We start from the raw sequence: 14,748 nt of genomic DNA on the forward strand, positions 1-14,748 counted from the left end.
CTTTTGCAGAGTGGTTACAGTTAGGGAGAATGAGGACACACATTTTACCAGATACACCACCCAGCATATACAATGCCTTTTTTACTAATTTAATTTGTTTACAATCTTAAGTCAGAACTTTTGTTCACTGACTGAGCTGGGCAGCAAATGACACAGCCAGCTGACACTGAAACTAGAAGGAGAAATTAATTGCTAAAAATAGTGCTACTCATTGGTTCATCATCTTACATCAACAGATCAAAGTACGTAAAATGGTTACCTCACTTCAGCTCAGAGAGTGGTTCTGGGAAAATATGTCTAACTACATACACTTTAAAATGGCAGCAGCATTTTCATGTGAGTGTTATGTCTACCATACTACATATAAATATACCCCTATTAAAGCAGTCCTGTACCAGACTAAAGTGTAGAACCCAAAACAAAACCTCCAACGACCACCTTCAGTAAACACCAAGTAGACAGAATCAGCACCAGCACTCCAAACTTTTATTTTTAGTTACAGCGATCTGGTACCTCAGCAATTCGCCTTCAAGGATCAAAATAACATTATACACAATCACTTTTATATGCCCATGCAAACAACAATCAGCTAAATGATTACGCAATTGAAGATCCAATTAAATAATTAGACATTATTAAGTACATCCATACACGACAACAAAATCCCTATGTGAATCTAGCTAAAAAACTTTTACTTATTTTTATATACTTTTCTAAAAAATGCTTTTTTACAGTCTGAGCATTTTAAACCCGTAATAATATAAATATATATATATATATATTGACTTAAAAAGATTTTGTAGGAAATTGTTGCTGCGTGTTTTCTTTGAAAATAAAGCAAGCAAGCGGTCTGACACTGAGACTGTTTCTGAAGATGAAGAAGATGAATTGTTAAATCTTTCTGTATATGAAACAGACTTTGACCCTGTGGATATGTTTGAGGGCAATGATGTTACTGATGGGGGAGGTTTTACAACTGGTTATGGTAAATTAGAGTTACCAGTGTTTTCAGTAATGAACAAATGTACCCCCCCCCCCCTCAATGTTCCTGCCATTGTGTTTTTTGAAAGATTTCTGTATAAAGAAATTGAACATGAGTTTAAAGATTTTTTTACAGTTTGAGAGAGAATCAACTTAACAAAAAATGAATGGTCGGCCTTACAATCTTTAAAGGAAATCGAAAATGATTACATTATAAAATGTGCTGATAAAGGTGGAAATTGGGTTATTTTTAAGGAAAGGCAAATATTGTGAGATTGTTTATGATTTATTGAAAGTTGCTGATGAATATGAATGTTTGCCTAGGAACCCTGTGGATAAGTATAATGCTGAATTATTTGAAATGCTTGAAAGGAGTGAACATTTGGGTTTTTTTGGAAAGAATGATGTTAACAAATTGTATGTGTATAAATGTAGAACCACCTGCCCAAGGCCAGTATTCCTGACTATTCAGACTTCTCAGTGGTCAGAGCAAGGAACCATTTAATACTTAAACTACATTTAAAGAAATTCCTAACATCAATGTCAGTTTTTTTTTCAAGTTACTGCCATATTTTCAGTGGACTAATATGGTTCCAGACAGAATAAGAAATGGCTGAAGGTCTAAGTGCCCCTCCTGATGTGATATCAGCACTCATCATCTTCACTGCCATCCAGAATTATCCATCATTATCCAGCCTGTCATGCACTATATTATTTAAGTTCCATATGGTGCTGCGTCCTGTTCGATTCTCAGCTAGAGCGTCTTCTATGTGGAGACATGCATGAATGAGCGTACCTTCGTTGAAGGTTGTATGTCAGAGCTGGCAACTCAGCACATAAAAATCTACTGCCAATCATTAGTGGACCGGAATTCCACTGTGGCGACCCCTAACCGGGAAAAGTCAAAAGACACAACAACAGCAACAACATGCTGACTCTATGGTTTAAAGAAATAAGCACCATTTTCTACAAAGTTCTCTAAGGAGCACCAGTGAAGTTGTTCTTTAAAGTAAATTAGCAAAATCTAGACTAGTAGATACATTATATATTCATTTCATTCTACAGCACAAATGAAACTGTACTGCTTAGTTCCTAATTCTGTTGCAGCACTTGACTGAGGGAAGTCATAGCATGCTCACTGATGTCATGTCTTATCTTCTTCATAAAACCATATGTAAGGGAGCAAAGCATGACCCCTGAAGCAGCCAGAGCTATAGCAGGGGAGAAGACAAGAGGCAGCTACCCCCAGGGGCAAGCATTCAGGGAGCATGAGCATCAGCTTTGAGGAGGTGCTAATCAGTCCCTGGTTGGAATTACAGGCATTCCAATACTGCACCACTCTCAGAGCTGTTTCAATGCTTAAATGACAGTCAATGTGTAGGCTTGGGCAAGAGTTAAGTGTATGTAATAGCTGCTTGCTATTTTCACACACTGAGTTCTACTGAAAGCCAAGGGATATATTCCTTTCCATAAAAGTAATGTCAGCCTCATTGATACCATTTAGTAAAGAGACGCAGATGTATATAATCGGTATATAGTATGAATATAATTGCCGTTATATCTAAGCATAAGTCATTGAAGTGACTGCAGTGAATGAACAGAGTAAGAAGGAGAATCCTCAACTTTGGATGAAGACCTCCCCTTATTTTGTGTTTTTGGTCTTTAACTATGAAGGTCGTTTTTCATTTGATTTTTTTTAATTTTGATCTTCATCCTTTCTCAGCTTTGACTGAATCATTTTGTATCCTTAACTTTGGTTGAGAGGAGCATCACCTGGAATACCTGTGGACTAACTACAGCTCTGGATACAGTCATAGTGATTACTTGAAGGGAACAGCCATGCTACTAGCATCCTTCTTAACTCGTTTGGTCCTGAGCAGCAGGAGGCTAATTAATCCCATTGCTTTCTAAAATCTCCTAAGCCAGGAAACTACTTGCTTTCTGAGAGCTTTTCTCCAGAATTCTCAAATGAAAACACACTTCATATTATTTCCAATCATCTTATAAGCAATGCAAGTTACAAAAATGTAAACTATGACAGTTCTTCGTTATAAATGAGCTCTGCACTGATGCTGGTATCCAAGGTCTATCAGCGGATGCTGATTTTACATTGTAGATTTATGAAAGAAAAGTTATATTTTATTTGTCATTATTTGCTAATGGTATGGACAAGCAAAGAATTATATCATTGCAAGCCTACAAGACTGACCTAAGGTATCAGTAGGAGAAATGCTCATTTGCTTCAGAGCTTTCACAGTATGACAAGAATGGGAAATATTTTTATGTGACACTAAACCATCTAAGCAAATTATGCATACATTTTCACAATATTTCAAACCAATGTTAACTTATCAAACTAAGCATGTTAGATTGCAAGTGTCAGTGAAAAAAATGTGCCTTAACGGTGTGTATAAGATGCATCATTTGGTTACTGGCAGGTTACATATCTTTTACGGTATTTCAGTAGTTATGAAATCATTGCTAATATTTAGAATTGCTTTACTAAATATTTATATCTTAAAATTTCTTTACATTACCTACCATGTATTAATGTCATTTTTACAGCTTGCATTCATTGCCCCCAACATGACAGTATTACATTCCATTTTTGCACTATTAATGTAACTATGGAAAATGACATATTTTGCATAATATTATACAAACACTCCTTAATGACTGTACCTGTCTACATCCTGTAATGACCATGTCACTACCCATGCTTAGCAAATGATGTCAGCTTGTGGATGCCACATTGCTGCTTTAGTAGCAGGACTTCAGAAATTAAACTTTGAAAACACTAATGAGTATGGTCATCTCAGGAGTATAGGGATTCTTCTGTTAAACAAATATACTTTTACATAATACCAAGGAACTCTGCTTTCCTGCTTTCCTGCTGTCTATATTCTTCTGTGAAGCAAAGTGTTAAAAAGCAAGTGCTTCCAAAAATATTCTAGGATCTTGAGAAACTCAAAGAACTGGAAGCAATACTGTTTGAAAACAATAATTTTAGAATGATTCGATGCTGAAGTTTTACTTCTAAATAAAATATAAAACAATTCTACTACACCATCACTGAAAAATATGCTGTGTTCCATACTTACTGATGTTGGTTCTTTACAAGCTCTAGTGCAAATTTCATTTCCTGAATCTCAGCCTTCAGTTCTTCCAGTAGCGTTTTGTCTGTAGTTTCTGTCTCAGATTTTGGTTTGGCCTCGGCAATGATATTAGATGGAGTGCGTTTAACAGGACATCCTGCTTTTTTGGATGTTGGAGATAGCAAAGGTGGCAAAACCTGTGCACCTATACCCTTTACTGTGAAAGGAGCTGCAGCTGATTTCTCTGCAACCTGAAGTTAAGAAGGAAAACAAATGATACGATAAACCAATGAGTAGAGTGTGTTTTCATTTTCTACCTTTATTTTTCCTCTTCTCTCGCCTGTCTTACATCATAAAATAGCCAGTCAACTCTCAGTAACACGAGACAACATGCTGTTATAGCTTCACCACAACTTTCTTGATATTAGATTAAAAAGCTAAACAAATAAATAAATAAATAATATTACGTATTGAAACTTAATGCCATCCCTCCATGAGAAACAACACTGTTACACTGGGCTGTCCTAAATGCAATGTGCAGAAAAATAAAAATAAGCTTTTGTTCCTTGCAAGTACTGCAGAGACTGAATTTGATCTATGGTGCTTCCAACATATGCAACTTTTCAACAGACATTGTTTAATTTAAATGCACCACTCACACAAACAAATACAACGAGAAGGATGTGACCACACTAGTCTCAGAGTAAATGCATGCGAACATATATTCCGACCCCAAACTGCATTGATATGTAAAATTAAACATTTAAATATTGCACTGTACCATTTTCAAAAAATAATAAATCTGAAAACTTTCAGGGTTAGTTCTGACAAAGTGAATAAATCGATGGTGAAGATTAATAATTATACTACTGTCCTGCTTATTAACTCTCAAGATAATTTCTTAATCAGACAGAGGAGAATGTCAGAATCCCCATTTAAAAAATCACTGCTGAATAGTTAAAAAAGCAATCAAACTGCTAATTTTCATTAAGCAGCAGTTTTCAGTAATGAAAGGAAAAAAATGCCTTCAGTACCTAAATGTTAAATAACATTAGATTTGATTTTTTTAAATAAGAATGAAACATAATTTAAATATAATAAATGAAGAAGATATGGAACAAGGTAAACGCCCAGTCCAAGCAGCAATAAATATAATAAAAGTGTAACAAAGGATTAGGGCGAAACACAGCTCTAAAAGGTAATAGAATAAAATGTCACTTATAAATCTCATCAACCTCCAGTCAGCACAGCAAGTCCAAAAAAGAGATTTACTTCCAAGTTAAAAATCCGTTTCTTTTATTACAGCAGGTACCAGAGTTAGCGCTTTCACCTTGCGGTTTCATCAGACTCACTACAAAGTACAAAGTCAATGAGTCTTAAATACTAAAAAAGCGGGAAAAAACAATCAATTAAGCTTGTTAACAGCAAGTTCATTCCTTAGCAACCAACTCAATCAATAAAATCTACTACATACATATTTGCATAAATATTTGCATAGCACAATAAGTTAAAAAACGTACTAAAATCAAACTACATATTTATATAATTCTAGCTAATATCATAAAACATTAAGTACAAACTTTATTAAGCTTTCAATTTCCTCATCTTTAAGCAAGGTCTGAGAGAGACCTTCGCATTTAACCTAGGGACCGTGTCTGACCTCAGCTTCAAAATCCAAGCATTCTCTCTACTCTCAGTAATGGCCCAGATATCACCACCTCTACTAGTAACATTTATCTTCTCTACAATCCTAAAGCTGAATGTATGTGTACAATCGGTGTCCATAACATGCTTGGCTAATGCATTGGTGCAATTCTTAACCCTAATATAGTACTGATGTTCCGACACGATCTCTCAAACATCTATTCGTCTTACCAATGTAAACGACGAGCAAACAAGGCAGACAGCTAAATAGACAAGGTCTCTGGACATGCAATCACCTCTAACCTTAAAAGTGTATGGGATATGTGTGCTTGGATGTATGAACACTGAATCCTCACAAATAAACTCACAAAAGTTGCATTTACCACACTTCTTAGTGCCATACGAAAGTATGGTTTCAGGACTGTTGGTCACCCTGTCACATAGTAGCCTTTTAATGTTTTTCTTGTTCTTATACCTAAAACTGGGACTATCACCAACTATATCTCTGATGTGTGGGTCCACCATCAATATGTCCCAATGCTTCCTTACCACATCCTTGATACCACCCACATCTTTGGTATAAAACAAAGAAAAGCAGTGGAACCTTTAGTAGTGTCGTTGGTATGCACTCGTGTATCCATACCATGACCCAATTCAGAAAAATAAGGGCAGCTGCTCCAGACCTCAACTCTAGTATATTATCATGTCCTTTAGTAATATCGTCCATCTTGTAACCCCGAGATGCCAACCTCCTATCCAGATCTAGTAAATCCTGACGAAACCCTTGCTCTGTAGGGTTATACCTAGAAGTCCTCATACTTTGTCCCCTGACAATATTGTGGAAGATATGGCCAGGATGCATACTATGTCTGTGTAAAATTGAATTCTTATGACAGGACTTCCTATACACCCCAGTGTTTATAATACCATTAGGAAGGCGCTCTACAAATACATCCAAAAAAGGGAGCCTAGTATAGGAAAACTCATAACTAAATTTAAGATACTCAGTAGAAACATTTAGATCCATGATATAAGATTCCAATTGTTCAACTGACCCCTTCCATAACAGGAAGAGGTCATCCACAAAGCGGCTATAGAAGGAAACATAGGCTAAAAAACTGGGATGTGAGGTCATGAATTCTACCTCCCATTCAGCCATGAACAGGTTAGCGTAGCTATTGGCACACGGTGCCCATAGCTACGCCATCCAACTGTAGAAAGAACTCCTGCTCAAAGCCAAACACATTGGTATGTAAAACAACATCCAGAAAAGTTAACAAAATACCAATCTTATCAACACTGTATTCTGAGTGGCTACTAAGATGTCGCCTAATGTAATCCAAACCTATTTGGTTGGGAATAACAGTAAATAAGGAATTCACATCCAAGGTAACAAACAAATAGTCCTGATAATCTGAATCATTCCTCAGATGTTCATATAAATCCACTAGAAACTGCTTGGTATCCCTCAAAATGAACGGGTGGGCATCAACAACATGTCTCAGAAACTTCTCTAAATACAGGGAAAAAGGCTCGGTCAACCACCCACCTCCTGACACAATGGGTCGGAGTGGTGGATTGACCAGACTTTTGTGAATCTTGGGCAGCCCCTTAATAAAAGGGACCAGGGGATGTGACACCTCCAAAAAAGAGTATAAGGAGTCATCTATCAGACCCTTATTCAACAAATCCTCCAAGACACAATGAATCTTCATGCTGTAGTTAGCTAGAGAATCATAGGAAACACGTTCATAAAACTTATGGTCATCCAACATAATCCTAACAGCATCTAAATACTTACATGTGTCCATCACCACAATTCCTCCTCCCTTGTCAGCTGGCCTCAATGTAATAGAGTAGTCATTCATTAATGTTCTAAGTGCTGCCCTTTCAGCATATGTTAAATTGTCCTTCCTCCTTTGTTTCACATTACACATCCTGTAAAAATCATCCTCGACCATTTTGCTGAATGCTCCCAACAATGGATGCATAGGGGGGATAAAGATGCTCGGTTTCTTAAAACCACTATGAGTATATCCACAATCATTATTACTATTGAACATCAACTTCAATGATAAATTCCTAACAAATAATTTAAAGTCACGTAAGGACTCTTCGATAGTACTATAAGTGGTGGGGATGAATGATAACCCTTTAGCTAAAACAGATTCCTCAGCACCGGAGAGAACCCTAGAAGAAATGTTAAACACTAGAGAGTCCCCCTCCCTTGCCACATTTTTATGAACGTGTTTCCTATGATTCTCTAGCTAACTACAGCATGAAGATTCATTGTGTCTTGGAGGATTTGTTGAATAAGGGTCTGATAGATGACTCCTTATACTCTTTTTTGGAGGTGTCACATCCCCTGGTCCCTTTTATTAAGGGGCTGCCCAAGATTCACAAAAGTCTGGTCAATCCACCACTCCGACCCATTGTGTCAGGAGGTGGGTGGTTGACCGAGCCTTTTTCCCTGTATTTAGAGAAGTTTCTGAGACCTGTTGTTGATGCCCACCCGTTCATTTTGAGGGATACCAAGCAGTTTCTAGTGGATTTATATGAACATCTGAGGAATGATTCAGATTATCAGGACTATTTGTTTGTTACCTTGGATGTGAATTCCTTATTTACTGTTATTCCCAACCAAATAGGTTTGGATTACATTAGGCGACATCTTAGTAGCCACTCAGAATACAGTGTTGATAAGATTGGTATTTTGTTAACTTTTCTGGATGTTGTTTTACATACCAATGTGTTTGGCTTTGAGCAGGAGTTCTTTCTACAGTTGGATGGCGTAGCTATGGGCACTTCGTGTGCCAATAGCTACGCTTAACCTGTTCATGGCTGAATGGGAGGTAGAATTCATGACCTCACATCCCAGTTTTTAGCCTATGTTTCCTTCTATAGGCTTTGTGGATGACCTCTTCCTGTTATGGAAGGGGTCAGTTGAACAATTGGAATCTTATATCATGGATCTAAATGTTTCTACTGAGTATCTTAAATTTAGTTATGAGTTTTCCTATACTAGGCTCCCTTTTTTGGATGTATTTGTAGAGCGCCTTCCTAATGGTATTATAAACACTGGGGTGTATAGGAAGTCCTGTCATAAGAATTAATTTTACACAGACATAGTATGCATCCTGGCCATATCTTCCACAATATTGTCAGGGGACAAAGTATGAGGACTTCTAGGTATAACCCTACAGAGCAAGGGTTTCGTCAGGATTTACTAGATCTGGATAGGAGGTTGGCATCTCGGGGTTACAAGATGGACGATATTACTAAAGGACATGATAATATACTAGAGTTGAGGTCTGGAGCAGCTGCCCCTTATTTTTCTGAATTGGGTCATGGTATGGATACACGAGTGCATACCAACGACACTACTAAAGGTTCCACTGCTTTTTCTTTGTTTTATACCAAAGATGTGGGTGGTATCAAGGATGTGGTAAGGAAGCATTGGGACATATTGATGGTGGACCCACACATCAGAGATATAGTTGGTGATGGTCCCCGTTTTAGGTATAAGAACAAGAAAAACATTAAAAGGCTACTATGTGACAGGGTGACCAACAGTCCTGAAACCATACTTTCGTATGGCACTAAGAAGTGTGGTAAATGCAACTTTTGTGAGTTTATTTGTGAGGATTCAGTGTTCATACATCCAAGCACACATATCCCATACACTTTTAAGGTTAGAGGTGATTGCATGTCCAGAGACCTTGTCTATTTAGCTGTCTGCCTTGTTTGCTCGTCGTTTACATTGGTAAGACGAATAGATGTTTGAGAGATCGTACGGGAACATCAGTACTATATTAGGGTTAAGAATTGCACCAATGCATTAGCCAAGCATGTTATGGACACCGATTGTACACATACATTCAGCTTTAGGATTGTAGAGAAGATAAATGTTACTAGTAGAGGTGGTGATATCTGGGCCATTACTGAGAGTAGAGAGAATGCTTGGATTTTGAAGCTGAGGTCAGACACGGTCCCTGGTTAAATGCGAAGGTCTCTCTCAGACCTTTTAAAGATGAGGAAATTGAAAGCTTAATAAAGTTTGTACTTAATGTTTTATGATATTAGCTAGAATTATATAAATATGTAGTTTGATTTTAGTACGTTTTTAACTTATTGTGCTATGCAAATATTTATGCAAATATGTATGTAGTAGATTTTATTGATTGAGTTGGTTGCTAAGGAATGAACTTGCTGTTAACAAGCTTAATTGATTGTTTTTTCCCGCCTTTTTTAGTATTTAAGACTCATTGACTTTGTACTTTGTAGTGAGTCTGATGAAACCGCAAGGTGAAAGCGCTAACTCTGGTACCTGCTGTAATAAAAGAAACGGATTTTTAACTTGGAAGTAAATCTCTTTTTTGGACTTGCTGTGCTGACTGGAGGTTGATGAGATTTATAAGTGACATTTTATTCTATTACCTTTTAGAGCTGTGTTTCGCCCTAATCCTTTGTTACACTTTTATAATTTAAATATACATAAGTGCTACACAAAGATTAATAACTGACTGATTACTCCCAGTCTTAGCCTTTCTATCATTGAACTGAGAGATGGATAGCAAAAAAGGTACATTTTGGGTTAGCTATTGCACCCTTTCTTCTTTCATGGAAATTCATACCCTTTGGTGAAAACACACACACACACACACACACACACACACACACACACACACACACACACACACACACACACACACACACACACACACACACACACACACACACACAAATACACCCTCACCCCCCTATACACACAATGACATAATACTAGGTCTTAAAGCGTTGCAACAAAACCATTACAGCAAGCTAATTAAAAGCTTCTTGCATAAATCAGTTTGTCCTCAGGAAACCTGGTGTGATTATTCTAGGGTGGATAGGGAACTTTGCGAATTGTCTACTGTGCGGTGCCACCCTGATTCAATATCATTGCTCTCCATTTAAATAAGTGCAGTCATATAGAACCTACATGTAAACAAGTGCACGCACTAAATGTAGCTTGTCACCCCTTGTCAATGATAACAACAAGACTATCAGGAAGATGCAGCTACAAAAAGAGCAAGTCGTATCTTAACATCCTGGCAAGTAAACATTCATGCCAACATTCCCTGTGTGCAACTGTTATGTACCTGTAGATGCAGTCTCAACTACTTTCTTGAAAACAAAGGGTCACAAAAATGGAATTTTATGGAGATGACAAGAAATGGTAATGCATTATCTGTGTTAGTACTTATGTTTAATGCTCACTGGAGTCACTGGATCCTGCTGTCAAGGATGTGCCTGACTTGTATGTATAGAAAGATGGTTAGTATGGAAATTATGATGTGACCCTTCCCCTACTACTGCTGGCCATTCATCCTCTTTCATTTTGTCCAGTTTCAGTGCAGGGGGCTTTAATTCAACCTGGGGTTCTAGGACTATGTTCCAAACTATCTGATGATGAATTTATGCTACACGTCTCAATTACACATATACTATACAAAAGGTTCTACAAAGTATTTTTTAATAATGACAATATTTTTTTTTTGTTTCTCTCTCTCTTTCTCTCTTCCTGGATCCTAAATAATGCTTTATTCATATACCAGTAATAGTGCTTGTTTATTTATGGTGTGGGCAGGTTGGCAGTACTGAGGTGGAACATCTGTAGGGGAATACAATCAATTTGGCAATATGGAGTTTGTTACATCTTAGCGTTTATTTTCAGTATGAATTACACTAATAAAACATGCATATCAGGCTGGCACAGAATACCCGGGGTTGTGTTAGTATGAGCATTTTAGTGATGGACCAAGTGAAGACAGAGAAGAATGCTCCCAAGTAAATCCTGGGGCAAAAGTCAACCTCTATGTAGTCACCAGAAAGTGGCAGGATGAAACTTCAGATAACACTGTCGCAGTCAATAATTTTGTTTATTTAGGTTAGCGCCTCCCCTTCAGTCTGGTCTGTCTTCCAAAATTATTTCTGTGTCCTTACTACTCACCCTAGCCCTCTTACCTATAGTCTACTTTCCTTTCTACCTTCCTTCCCCTTATTACCTATTCTTTACCTATATAAAATTGGCATCTGTCCCCTACCCCCAAAAAGTTAGTCTACCTTCCCACCACCATATTGTTCATTTGTAAGCATTTCTTCTTGTGGTTCCCTCAGTTTGCTTCCATCTTTTTTTCATAACTTTACTATGCTCTCATTTTCACCCTGTAAATTGTTCACAAAAATAGATGAAATTACTATGTATTGGCTCTTAAAAGGTGTTAAATGCCTTGTCTATCTTGTTCCTTCTATGCACATGTGAAAGTGATGAGCCACCTAAGGTGTATACATGAGCCAAGTTCACACACGTTTCTCATTTGTTACTGCTGCCGCTGCTCAAGGATAAGCACTCTTACTGCAGCCCCTGCTCCGGCCAGGAGAGGGATATTTAATGAGCTCTTGGCTTTTCACTGCTTTTCCACTATGTTAATTCTTAATAAACTTTGTGGCATCATGTAGAATAGGTAAACAGTGGCCAGCCCGGTGTGACCATGCCTGCCATGTTTCCGATTTGCATGGACAGTCTTAATCATTTACAATAATGTTGCCTTTTTCTGCATCTCATTTCAAAGATGTAATCATGTACACACAGAAAATAGATAAAAAAAGACTGTCTAGAAATTGATACTATGTATTATTTGCATATTTTCCAAACAAGTATCCTAACCTAACATGTCACAGGGAAGAAAATATAAAGCATCACATTAATATACCCTTGTAGCTATGTTGTTATAATATTCTGCAGGTACAGTATAATAAAATAGCTACAAAGGCATATTAATAATAATTATTTTTTTTTCTTTATTCCTCTCAAGTTTTATTCAGTTAACATTATTTATGTGTAAACATTTTAATAAACCAGTAAATGAATCATGCAGCTACTAAAAATATTTTCATTTACTGCATGGGATACAATATTCTCATAGTTATTATGTTTAAAAGTCTGGCAGTTACCACAGAGAATTAAGTCTTTGAGCTGTTCATGAACTGCTTCATGTAGTACAGAATTTGAGACTGTTATCCCCTGTTTGCCTGCTGTGTGACTCTGAGCAGTCACTTAAATTGGCCTTCACTACTTAATGGTCTCCAGGTCTACATCCCGAGTAATTATCTATGATCTTAAAAATGTTTCCTCCCTTTGCCTTCTGTTGCAGCTTTTTTTGAAAACCACTGCTCTGATGAACAGTCATTTTATTTGAAAGCATATAGTGTGATTGACAGTGCTGAGACTGTATTCTGCTTAGCAATCAGTGTACATAAAGGGAAGGTTGTGGGGTTTGTAAAGTATGCAAATCTCATTGTCTAGTTAATAATCATAAGCACAGGCTTAGAAAAAAACACTACTAAACTTTTATGTACAGATTTTAGAGAAGTTATTATGTGAATTTGGTTAAAAGAGACCTGTCATTACAGGCACAGTCCAGGATATATTTAATAAGTGCTTGCTGAAGTGAGATATCTGCAACCAACTGTATAATTTTATTTTTCTCAGCTGCTCAGACTTGACATCCACTTACATTTGTATGTTGTTCTGCAGCAGCAGCACCTGAATGCAGACTGACATACGCTGCTTGTATTACAATTTTAATAAAACATTATCATCCTTCTAGTTACATGTGGATATGTATTCATAGGTTCATAAGGTCATAGGTGTGTACTAGGCTAATGGCCCTGGAGCCTTTACAAGCCTAGCCCAAATAAATTGCTCAGGCACCATGCCACCTGATGTTAGTTCAAAGTGCCCCTATTCAGTAGGGCAACTGGAGTGATCCCTGGGGTGAACTTTCTGTTACCCTTCCACTCATCAAGATTTCTCTTGAAGATGGCCAGCGAGGTGCTCTGCTTGACATGAATGGGAAGGTTATTCAAGAGTACAGGCAGTCTTTGGGAGGTGAACCTGTCCCTCCAGCATGTTCTGTTAATTGTAGTAATGAGGCTGTGATCTCTGGAGCATGTGGCACAGGGGGGATTGGGATTTCTTTAGGTGTAGCATTTCAGGTAGGGCTGGGTCAGACATGGCTTTGTAAGTCAAGCAGAAATTACCTCTAAGTAGACGATAAGAGACTGAGAACAGCTGATGTTTCTTGAGTCTGCCCATGTAGGAAATGTGTTTAAGGCCAAGGATCCTTTTTGTGACATACTTTTGTGGCCTCTCCAGCTGTTGTAGGTGTCTGGTCAGGTACATGCCAAACAGGGCATTATATTCGATGACTGGTCTAATGAGGGATAAGAAGAGAGGGATGATGACCTCTTTCTTTTTGGATGCGAAACCTTAGGTTATAAGATGTGCCATGTAGAAGGACTTTTTGACCACAGTGGCAATGTAGTGGTCGAAGGTGAGGTGGCTGTTGACCTGGGTGCCCAGATCTCAGTGTTCAGTGGGCTCTCATCAACATAGTAATTCATGGGAACTGAGTTTTTTCCAAACAGGATGATAATGCATTTTTTGGCGTTAAGCTTCAGGCCATGGTTCCAACACCAGTCATTGGTATCAGAGAAGCCCTTTTCTAGAAAGTCTGCATCACATGGGGAGATGATAATGACTCCTAGCTTGCAGTCATCAGTGAACTTGGTCAGCCAGAGTACTTCTGTGTTGCCTGGACTTATGAGAAGTAGATGCCAAACAGGAGAGGGCCCAGGACCGAGCCCTGTGGGACTCCACTCATGACTGGTCAACAGTCTGACTTGGAATCCGCAACTTTCACTCTGTGGGTCCTGTCTGTCAGCCAATTTGCAACCCACCTAGTGATGTAAGGATTGATGCCTAGTTTGATGAGTTTATCAATGATACTTGAGTGGAGAATGGTATCAAAGGCCTTGGCCAGGTCAAGGTAGACTGTATGCACTGCCTTACCCTCATGCACAGCCTTGGTGACTGCCTCAAAGAAGTCAACCAGGTTCAGTAGGCAGGATCTCCCCTTGACAAAGCCAAACTGTGTGGGGTCAAGAGTTTGGAGATTGCCTATATCTTTCTTAAGCAGGTCCA

General features: G+C 38.0%; 1 protein-coding gene across 2 annotated transcripts in view; it reads right to left on the minus strand.

The window, feature by feature from the left end:
• LOC122792261 (CD2-associated protein-like) overlaps positions 1-14,748 on the minus strand; it is a 1,538,751-nt gene that overhangs the window by 82,676 nt on the left and 1,441,327 nt on the right. For both annotated transcript variants that reach the window (XM_044060012.1, XM_044060011.1), the window contains exon 14: positions 4,083-4,327. In XM_044060012.1, coding sequence (XP_043915947.1) covers positions 4,083-4,327 — 245 coding nt within the window. The remainder of the gene's footprint in view (positions 1-4,082; positions 4,328-14,748) is intronic.

The sequence above is a fragment of the Protopterus annectens genome, chromosome 1.part2 (genome assembly GCF_019279795.1).
Source record: "Protopterus annectens isolate FY-2018-M chromosome 1.part2, PAN1.0, whole genome shotgun sequence".
In the NCBI taxonomy this organism is placed as follows: Eukaryota; Metazoa; Chordata; order Ceratodontiformes; family Protopteridae; genus Protopterus; species Protopterus annectens.